The sequence below is a fragment of the Anas platyrhynchos genome, chromosome 7, assembly GCF_047663525.1.
Source record: "Anas platyrhynchos isolate ZD024472 breed Pekin duck chromosome 7, IASCAAS_PekinDuck_T2T, whole genome shotgun sequence".
Lineage (NCBI taxonomy): Eukaryota > Metazoa > Chordata > Aves > Anseriformes > Anatidae > Anas > Anas platyrhynchos.
Window position 1 is genome coordinate 38,617,151 of NC_092593.1, and position 11,599 is coordinate 38,628,749.

The 11,599-nt window shown below is 36.0% G+C and overlaps 1 protein-coding gene across 4 annotated transcripts in view; it reads right to left on the reverse strand.

The window, feature by feature from the left end:
• RFTN2 (raftlin family member 2) overlaps positions 1–10,781 on the reverse strand; it is a 29,000-nt gene extending 18,219 nt beyond the window's left edge. The window contains exons 1-5 of one of the 4 annotated variants that reach the window (XM_005021882.6): positions 10,595–10,781; positions 9,963–10,158; positions 4,939–5,122; positions 2,940–3,051; positions 669–981 (exon numbers count right to left, since the gene is read on the reverse strand). In XM_005021882.6, coding sequence (XP_005021939.3) covers positions 669–981; positions 2,940–3,051; positions 4,939–5,122; positions 9,963–10,101 — 748 coding nt within the window. In that variant the 5' untranslated portion in view covers positions 10,102–10,158; positions 10,595–10,781. Of the gene's footprint in view, positions 1–668; positions 982–2,939; positions 3,052–4,938; positions 5,123–9,152; positions 9,236–9,962; positions 10,487–10,594 lie in introns of those variants that run through there. The other 3 variants (XM_021274004.4, XM_072040596.1, XM_021274006.4) reach the window with 3 other exon arrangements.
• Positions 10,782–11,599: the final 818 nt, after the last annotated feature.

An 11,599-nucleotide genomic window follows, 5' to 3' on the forward strand; every position in this document is an offset into this window, starting at 1 on the left:
TTCCAATGCTTCATTTTCTCTAGTGTAAATTCATTTTGGAACCATTATCCTCTCTGATTACATGGTCAATGCATTAGTTTAGTGATCTCTTTCAGAATACTTCTTGAAGGCATGTTAACCAGAAAGAATCCATTATTAATGGATTTGTTTGCTGTATGTGATGTGAGTTGGCTAGAAGCACACAAAATTACGTTTCTAAACAGAAGGGGATCCCTTTGTTGTCAGCTTTAAAACACACAGGACAACTGGTTTCATTACAGCATATGCTTGGATATCCCTTACAAATTTATGGTTCAATATTAGGAGTGGGTAAAAAACAGTGTCTTTGGTTTCTGTATCACATTTTTCTTGCTATATGCTTACAACACATATCAAGCAAAAAGTTACCTGTTTGCACCACATTTAAAACCAGAATAACACCTTTATTATTATTATTATTATTATCATCATCATCATCATAGTTCAGATATATAAAGCAGAAGGTACATAATTCTTCTGGTTCCTCAGTGGTGACTTTTTTGGAAGTACACATGCACTTAAGGAAGATGCATCTTCCAAAACCGGTACTTGATGACAGAATATGCTGTTCTGTTATTTTTTTCCTACTGCTTCTTAAAACAACTCAAGAACATATCTTATTTCTGCAATAAACAAACAGAATTCATTACCGTCTCCTTCTTGTGGCTTAACAGAACTGACTTCTTTTCCAAACTGGAAATCTGCATCCTGTAACAGTCCACTCTCTGCTTGCATTTCCTCTTCATTCCCACTCTCAGATGAGTGACCACACAGTGACCTTTCATTCCAGTTTTTGTAGTCTTCATCAGAAATTCTTCTTCTGGGTTCCCTGTGTCTTCTGCCCAGTGTTGATTCCAGCTCTGCATTTCCATCTGTGCTTGTTCCATTACAGGCTTTAGGTTGAGGAAAATGTTGTGTTACAAAGCCCACAAACTTCTTTCCTCGTTTAGCTGCTTCATTAACCTGCATATAAAACACAAATTTATCTGTAAAGTGGTTTTAAGATAGTGTGCAACTTTTTTTTTTCCCCAAAACATCTAAAATGCATGTTCTGTTTACTAATTTGCTGATTTTCAAGGACACCCAAGGACACAGTACTATGGAAGTGTAGCTTGTCTATATATGTTGGCTGTATGGCTGTGTTTTTAAAGTAAACAGAAGCCTTCTAGCATGTCTTTGGGCTCAGGCCAAGAAGGGTGGCCAACACTGTTAATGACTTCAGTGTACATAAATTCCTTCAACTAGGACAAACCCAAAGTATTTCACTTACTACATCACAGTGACAGACAGTATACTGGTGGAGGAATGTTTCCAGAAATTTCACGGTAGATTGGTTAGAGGATGGTTAGAGGAATATCATTCCTCTAAAAGTGTGATTCCTAGTATGATTACTAACTCTTAGATTTAGCCAGTAGTGTTTCTTTTTCCCCCTCTTCTGGAATCTTAAAATACAACTGCAGAGAATATGCAATCGGTGGAATGTATCTGTTCTTGGAAGGAAATTTTTGCTTGGGATAAGAAGCACTTCCACCTATGAAGGTGATCCCACTGCAACAAAGCCTTCCCAGGAACACACAAAAAGCCCAGCCCAGAGCACAGAATCACCTGGGAAATACTCAATTAGCAAGGGCAGAGAAGGAAGGATCTCTATCTACCTAGTTAACCCATGTAAACTATTTAGAGTGATTAACTCAAATAACTGGTGGTGCTACAATGCTTTTTTAGCATCACATCAGACTGAAGTGATACTGTTTATCACCATTACACATGCACAACAGTAACTTTACCATGTATCAAAATTCAGCCATCATTATGATTATATGAAGCTGCAAAAAGACGTCCTATAACTGACGACCCCCCCAATGCCACAAATTCTTAAGGGTTCAAGAAAATATACATGTATTTTCTTAATAAAAATGTAAATTTACATTTTAATAGGAATATTTTTAAATCAGATCCATTTCATGTAGCTTTTCTTTTCCAGATTTTCTCGCAAGACAGAATCACTGCTTAATTGCTTAATTTGTGTTGTTTTTTTTTTTTTGCTGTTGCTTTGTTTTATACTTTTAAGTGTTTTGTATACTATACAACAAACATGGCAATACACACATGGTATAAATGGAACACAATTTTCAGTTTTGAACACCTGAAAAATTCAAAAAAATCTTTAGAAACTTTAAACAACTCTGGCAATTTCAGTGATCATTAAGAATTGCCAGTATGCTTTTTTGTCTGCTTTTTTCTTTCGCAACTCATGTAAAAGATAACACTCAAACTCTTACAATAACAATAATTTCCTGTTTCAGCAAGTCTTCAATTTTGTAGAGGAAGTGAAACAAAAAAACTGGAACTAGGGCTTGTATTTCAGTGGAAGTTTACTTTTCTTTAACTTTACAATATTTTCAGAAGTTGTGCCAAGGAAGTATTTTACTACCATTACCGATTACTGTATATACTAAATTTGAAGAAGAAAAAAAATTTACTTAGAAAATCGATATGTTAATGTATGTTATTCCTACTGAACATAACACAGAACATCATAATTTATTTATTTTTTTTTGTAACACTAATTCTAGAAGAAGCTATCAAGCAAGCATTTTATGAAGACTGAGTGAAAATTTGGGCCTGCTTCTGTTTCCAGTGCTGTAAGTGATCAGTCTCCCGAAACCTTCCATGGTTCAGTAATAAATTCTAAATTCCAAAAAGCAATTAGTGAAGAAAATGAACTCTTTCTGCACACAGAAAGCACTTGGTAGCTTCTATAAAACAAAAGCAAAGTTAAAAATCTAAACAGAACCATAAGCCTCCAATCATTGACAACTGCCTACATGTATGGCAGAAAGAAATATCTGAAGAGAAGTTTAAAAAGAAACCAAATCAAAACAAACAAACAACAACAAACAACCACAAAATTCCATTACCTTTTCTAAAAGTTCTTTCACTACCTCATTTGTCAGTGTTTCATGCGTTAAAGGACATTCCTCAATCACCAGCCTGGGGTGCCTTTGTCCTCTGGGTGCTGCATGCTTCTGGCTAGAACACAGAAAGAAAGCAGTCTTTGTCAGTAGTTTGCTGCTAACTTGGGCAAATGCTGGCATATATAGTTCTTTTCTTTTGGTGTAAAGGTTATGAATTAAATCCTGGCAATGCTTTTCCCCATTTAAAACTCAACATTTTTTGGTGCTTCATTATGTTTTATGTAAAGTAGAGTGTGCTGTGTATTAAAATGTCAGGATAAGAATGTTAGTATTTAACAGAAATGTCATTTCAAGATGGTTTACAAACATCTTCTGAAACTCAGCTTTACTGAAAAAACAACACTGTCTTCCTAGCAAATGTGTCCAAAACGTACTTCCAAATGCAAAAAGTACAGATAAGCAAGCACAAAACAAAGTACCAGTTTTGCAAGAAAAGCACTATGCTATGAAATGAAATGGTACTTTTACACTGTTAATATACTGCTGCTTATTTTTAGCAATTAAAGTGGAGTTACAGCTACTGTATGTAAAAACAGTGCAGGCACATGCCAGAAACACAGTGCACTACAAATCCCTTTGGGTTACACAGTGTTTATTTCACTCCTATATTTCAGAATCCTACAAGCTTTAATTTCTATTTTAAAGAATAACATTCATCATGTTTTATTGAAAGTAAGTTCTGTTGTTGATCGTATAACATTTGTTGTACATCATCAATGTAGTATGGATTTTTTTGCTGTTTCTTTCACTCAAGCTTTGGAGTGAAACATCAATTAAGTATGTTCGAATATAAAAAGGTTACTTTCAAGATAGTTGCTGGAGAAGGTGCATCCACCTGCAGGAAACCCAACAGAGGTATGTACATATGGCATCTGCAAATGCAGTCAGGTACTTACAGCCAGCGGTTTCAGAAGAAGGCTGCTGGTTCTTGTCCTTCACCTGTTAAGGGCCTACCAGTTAAACTGACAACTTCATAAGGATCCCACATCTACAGAGATTAGGCGTGTTGAGGGAGCTGAGCACTGGCAGTGTCAGCTCTCAGAAAGCTCAGCTCCAGAAAGCAAGTATTCTGCCTTTTTCTTTAAGCATCTGTCCATATGGACAACATTCACCTTGCCTTCACGTGAATTTATGAAGGTAAGATGTATGAGAAGCAAATGCCATACCATGGGCAATGCTTGTTTAGTCAAAACATCTGATGGAGAATCTCCCTCAAATGAACTACATTTGATAGAACTGCAGGAGTGGCAGGGAGTACATCCTTGGAGATTTCCCAGAGAAGCTGAACAAACCTCTGTGCATCACACCAGGACTTGAGGTGGAAGGGGAACCATCACACCTCTCAGTACAACATGAAATCCATTTTTCTAGTTACTCAAGAACAAAAAGGTTGTTTTCGTTGCAGTTAAAGGAGCTAACTGTAATATTTCTTTGTACATTTTCCTTATGATCACATGGTGATTACAATGCAGCAAAACCAGAAGTAACAAGCAAGATTATGGAAGTTGGAATGAAAACAAACTCTTGACTCTCTCCTCACTGAAAAAAAACAAGCTTTTGTACAGCCTCCCTAGTCACAGAGTACTTCCTTCGTAACAAGGTTAAATGATTCTCTCTGAGGAACTGTGAGCATTTCACACTTTACAGGTACCTTTAACTGAGTAGTGCTCTTATGGAAAAAGTGAAAAGAAAAATGTTGAAAACAAGACAAGATAGATGTGAGGGAATTAAATGCAGCTTATTAGTCTCCTAGCGTTTTGTTTCATCTTGTACTTGGGGTTAATTAAAAGAACATTATTAAATTGGTGACCTTTCTAGATAAGGAACAGTTACTTGATTCTTGGAGATATTTATTTTAAGTTAATAAACTATGCATGATGAGCAACCCTCTTAAAAATAACTTAAGTAATGGGCCCATATAATTAAATTATTTCACTGTTACCTTAATTTTAATCTTGAAAGTACCACCCGATACATATGACTTGCAGGGAAATTCCTTCTATGTCCAATTGGCAGTAGAATAGGATGAATAGCTCCTACAACATATCCTTTGTTGTAATATTCTTCCACCTTAGATGTTATATCCAACACAGAACTGATTTTGATAACTTCAGGACTTGAGGAAGCTAAAAGCATTGAAAAAACAGAAGAGAAGCACATTATACTGTGTATGTACAGACACTTTGAAGTGAGTTCCTTTGATGTAAACCACACAAAACCTATCCCAAGGCATTTATTAACAAGGTAAAGTCCTCTTTGCACAAGAAAAAAGAGACTCACTGTGATTATGAAGTATACAACTAGGTGAAACACGTGTTTTTTAGGAGACAATATGATCTATTTGTAATCTATTTGGCAATACTTTGTTGGACCTAGCTTTGTCAAGCTAATTTAAGAACTGCATCAACATCTAAACACGCAATTGGTCTGGATATTAAGCAACTATTTCGTCTAGTCAAAGACTTAAGCATACTGCAGCAGTATACTTTAACCCTACCATACTTTAACCCTTACCAAGAGGTAAACTTCCACAAAATTAATTCTAGAAAAACAGGTTTGTTTTCCTCAAACACATTTTTTGGATCCCTTAGAAGTCATTTGTGGATTGTAGGTTGAAATTTTAAAATATATACAATTATGTCCTCAAGTAGACTTAAATCCATATCACAGTAAGCTAAATGGTATCACTAAATTCTAAGCTGGATACCTCTGGGTGTATGCAAGCATTTCTGACCAACAGGTAACAGCCAGGTACCACACAGTAGTTGGCAAAAACTAGGGGGTGGTCTGTGGTCTGGTCCACAGTTTTTGCACAGAGAAAAGGGAAGACTGTGCACTGGTAGTAGTTTACGTGCTTTGCCACAGTGAGCCTGACTATCAGCATTTCCTGTTCCTCTCAACTCCAACTGTAATTATAGATGCTCTCAGAGCCTCCACTAAGCAACTAGTTCATATTAATTTACATTAATAATAATATTAAGTTACAGACAGTAACTTAAGAGTAATTTTGCTAGCATATACATGTATTTGCCAACATCAACAATTTCATCCTTCACAGATGTGGCCTCTTACAACAAGGCAGCTGGATCTGGAATGTGATGGTCTCTGTCAGTTACCTCTGCTGCAAGTGATGCACACCCTTTTCATATTCTGACAGGTCCCTCTCTCTGCAAAACTCACCACTTCGTAAATGTATTCCTTAATGTTCTTACCTCCTCCTTTATCTACATGCCAATCCTATACATGCGCAATAGCAAGAAATTTAAGGAGTTTACCAAAGACACAGCAGGTCACAAAATCTTCTTACCCTACTGGCTTAAAGTATCATAAACCTACTATATATGAATATTTATTTTGCCAACACTTTTATTCTAATTAGATTTTTGCTGGTTGAGTGATATGTTTTCTGTAAAGCTTAAATCACTGTACTGTTTTCCAAGTATAAAGTGGGGATAGTACTGATATATATACTCATTATAGAGAACTTTGCATTCTTTAAAAAACAAAAATCAACATTAAAAAAAAACACAACACAAAACATCAACAAAAAAACCCAAAAACATCAAAAAAACCCAACAAAATATTTATAGTATTCAAATATAATGCTTTTGCATAAAAACTTTTATTAAAGTGAAAAAAGAATAGAAAAAAATAAAACTGCTACTTTGACTCTTACTGTAAAGCCTTTAGCAGCTCAAAAAAAGCTATCAAGAACCAAAATATCGTGTACAGAGTGAACTGCACACCATCAAAAAGCAGCATTAGCATATATATTGATAGTTTATTGCTGATAGCTATCCAACAACCTATTAACGTAAACTCTACCACTCTCAGTCATAGCACTGGGTTGTTTTACTTTCTGGAGCTACCTTACAACTCACGGTTGGACCTTCACTACAATAGGAATATTTACACTTGTTTTTTAAGCACACTACATTACAGACCTCTCTTCAACAGATGGATGATATTTTGCTCTACAACACCTCTATCCCATAATTCTACCCAGAATAAATCCCAGAGACATTAAATATTTATTGAAGAAATAACTGCTCTACAGCACACACAAGCCAAAAAATCAGGTATGGATGCAACATGATCATCACTTCAGAGATTTTCCAATCGCCTTAACTGAAAAGTCCCACTATAGCTAGCTGGCTAATTGTATAGTAAGCTTTGGAGATGATGACAAAACAGCTACTCCATACATATTCATACTGTTATTCAGAGTGACAAAAACTTCACAGCGTGTCATTTTAGTGGGCTGAAATGCAATATGCTTGCATCAATATTCCTTCTCTCCCTAGTAGGAGAGTTCTGGAAAAGCTGTAAGCTTTTTCCTTAAGTAGGAATATTTATGCTATCCCTACTTTATGTTTAAACTGATCTCCAAAAATAAGTTTTTGTAAGTGAGATATGCCTCGTGACTGAAACCATTGTATTTCCTATCTTTGACAAGCATTTAAAATTACATTTCAGAGTCCACTGAACCCCTGCAAATGCAAGCCTGGCTGTATTCTTCTTGGCTGTGATTCTTCTTTCGCACAAGTTACCTCCATGGAACTCAGAACTCATTTACGTAGTAGGGATGGGAATATTTGGGTAAACAAGAAGAAACAAATCAAGGTAAAACATACTGCTAATAACTAGTTAAGATGCTTGTGGACTCCAACAAGCAGATTTAGACAAGAGCACAGTTGACCTTATCTGCACCACAACTTGAAAAAAGATGAGGAACTCCTGAAAGTCTCCCTAGCAGGACCATTTCAGCTCCATATATCATAAATCTGATGAAGCAGAGAATACAGAATATTAAACTGAAATATAATGCATTTATGCTTGCTGTACTTTTATCTGAATGCAGGCTACAGCTTACTCTAGGATCTTAAATACATTCAGATAAGATTTTCTGTTTTACTTGGTTCCAGATTCAGTATGTCACTCAACAGAACAACAATCTCAGATGCTGGGGAAGATCTTGCTCTGGAAGTCAACAGAGTGCCATGAAGATATAACATACAACTTCACAGCATACTGAAAACTAACTGGTCTGACATGATAATAGGCTCTTCCTTAAGCTTCATTTAGCCCAAGAATACTTGAATAGAAGCAACTATGTGAATGAGTTGAATGGGTTAGAAAAAAAAAAAAGTAGTTCAACAGATTTTCTACAGTATCTCAGCCAATCCCCATGTTTCACAAGCAAACAACGTTCAGAAATGCCTCCAAGAAAGACAGTGTACAGCATTTTTGCCTGTATTCATTCATGATCTTACCTCTTCAGAGACCTCAAATGAAAAAAAAGTTAATTATGTGCATGCAGCTAAAACCATCCAACAGAATGATATGTACTAAATCTAATTGCTTACAGTTAGTGCCTAAAACCAGTCAGGTAATCATTCAAAATTTCTCTCTGCCAATGTTATTTAGCATTCATAACTCCACAGTACGTCACTGAAGCTAAGCACTTTTGAAATGAATCTTCACTGCTGTAACAATAGGTTATTAACATACTGCAAAAACGGACCTTTACTGACACTGTTTAATATGATTTTTCTTAAAGCCACAACCTTCTTTAAAACAGACCCCTTACGAAGTATTTCCAGAAGCTTGTTACTTTAAAATAGAGCAAAACTCTCTAGAACACAGACTATTTAAGAACACCAAACACACTTTAGTCACAAAAAGTAAGTTTTATTATTTTTTCTATTATTAGTAGATTAATAGGTAATTCACATATACATTAGGGGGTCCAGCTTTATTTCCCGTATGTTACCACTACTACCTGCCCAAAGTTTTGTCTCTCCAAAAAGAATAAACCAATGAGAAACTCATGTCACTATGTGTAAATAAAGAGCCATACTTGCTGTCAAGTAGTGTAACTCTGTAAAATGCTGTTTCTGTTCGTTCTTACAGTTCTTCAGTGAACAGCCTCATACATTTTAAATAAAAATATAACTGATATGACTGCATTCCTTTAATTTGAAAAGAAAACTAAACAGAGGCCAGGTTTTGTTTGTAAGGAAGTTCCTGAACACATAACAAGACATGCATTTACACTTTCTCCCTTTATCAAATGCCTCTAGCTATTACATGTACTTTAAATCCTCGCTATCAAGACTTTCCAGTAGATTCAGTTCTTGTAAAATGCCAAGTTACCACGAAGTGACTGCAAAACTGAGCTGTCTGTTCTCCAAGGGCAGCCATCTGGGCTTGTTTATGTTTTCAACTTTCTGGAACAGGGAGTTGCTCTGTTAGAGACGGGACACCCTCGGGAAGGAAGTATCCCACAGAGCACTGTCTGCCTCCAGCTACGCATACAAATTTTGTCTCACTTCGGTCACAATTTCAAAAGCCTATTCAGCAACTATAAATAGAGCATTTGCAAAAAAAAAAGAAAAAAAAAGAAAAAAACAACTATAATACTCTTACTAAAACATCCACCGAAAGGCTGGGGTGGGCATAAGAGAGACTATTACTTACACAGCTAAGAAATAGACTTGCTTCTGCACAAAGTCACGAGGACAATGACAGCCTGTTTTCCGAAGTTGAACGCATTTTAAGAAACTGCTATTCAGTTATTCAGCATTCTGTTACCCTTGCTCAGGCACAGTGTATTTTCTGAACACTCACACTAAATTCAGACAATCGCTATTCGAAGTGAGTAAGGATAGCAGTATCTGACTCATAGGAAACTAGGAAAATCTCTAACAGTTTTTAGCCAGCTTCCTTAACAAGGACAGTTGTGTAATTTGGACGGTTTCGTTGTTAAAAATACTTCAGTAGTTTCCATTGTAATTTTATCTAAGTGAAGACCTTCGTCATGATTTGTGTTTCAAAATAAAAGTCTTACATTTGGGCTAGCTTGGATAAAAGTATGTAAGTTTTACTACAACTCAGACAAAACAGAACAAAGTTAAATCCTATTCCTTACGTTTTCAGAATAACAACAGATATAACAGAAATTACCTTCTAATGTAAAATCCAGCAATACATATTCATAAGCAGATTCTGTCTTTGTTTCAACTTGTGGTCTCTTCAATGTAGAAAAAATTTTTCCAGGGCTGCTATCATCTGGGTCTTCCAGCTTTCTCAGTCCGCACCCCATGGCAAGATCTGCAAATGATTAAATCGCAGGAAAAGGAGGGGGAAGCAACGAGATCTGCTGCTCACACACAAAAAAAAAAAAAAAGTAAAAAAAAAGTAATCAATTCCCTTTGATTTTGTTTTCTATTAGCTGTAAATCCAAATACAGAAAAAGTCTGCTTCCCAAATCAAAAGATGAGGGTACTTTCCATTCATTTTCTTGTACGTATATATAAACAGTAAGCCTGTAATGTTTTCAAGCTACAAACTCAGTATGAGTAGGCTTGATTTTGCAGCGATGTTAGAGCTGCTAGAAACTAGCAGAGATTTTCCATGCCACGTCAATTTACAGCCAGCCCCCTATCAGTGCTCCCTTGCAGAGGACACCAATAGTGCTTTGTTTGTCCTTCTAGACTGACTGGGCAGGAAGGAGGGGCGGTGGGTGGGTGGGTGGGGGGAAGACAAGAACTGAAAAAGAAAGTTATAGAGAAACCTGTTTGTAAGTAATTACTTACCTCCAGAAGTACTACTCAAATGCAGCAGCAAGTCAGAGGAAAAAAAAGCAAGTTAGTCAGTATGAAAGAATGAGAAAAGAGCCTCAACATGGTTGGAGACGAAAATCATTTCCAGAAAGGAAGTCAGCTTCAAGAGGAAATTACTTCTGGCATCTCAAAGGGCAGAAAAGTAAATGAAAAGCAGTTTAGTCCTTATTTTAGATTTCAAAGTTTAGTTCCCATTTCCTTTCCGCAGGAACTTTCTTCCAAAGAAAAACATGAACATAATGTAATATACTGTAATAATGTAAAACCATGTAGTAAAGGAGCTTCTTCTCAAGAAAATCATGTGATTACAATATGCATCTACATCACTAAAATCAGCTTATGTAATTGGTTTTGATCATCACTAACAACTAACACTGACGTTCAAATCAGAAAGTCCTTTTCAAGCTAATATGAACATAGTTACAAGACCTTCTGCCCCGTTTTTCACGGGTATGGAACAACTGAAGTCCTCTCCTCCATCAGGCTGACCTCAGCTGCAACAGCAGATGTTCAGCTCTGCTCCCTATGTATCTTTTTCTTCAAGTCCTGAAAATTTAGTGTCATTTTAAGGGCCCGGTATATATTCCTTTAATTAATTAAAAAATAATAATAAAGAAAGCTTACTGCTACCTAACATAAGCACTCAGTACTCCCACATTAACTACTGCAAATAACTTGCAACTGTATGAGCCCTGATGCAGACCACAACAACACATGGGGAAAAAAGGAACAGTGAGTGATTTTATGAGGTACTGTTACTGCAGGGATGGGCAGTTTGATAATACAAGTTTTTTGCTTTTAGTCTGCATCTAGAGAAATTCAGAATCATCTAGAGGAAACCAGAGATTCAAATTAATCCATTTTGGATAATCCATGTATTTGGATTTTAAAAGCTTTATATATTTTTATTCACTGTATGCTATTAGTCTTAACAGAATTGCCCACATTTTCTATAATCAGTCAATGTGATTTAGACAT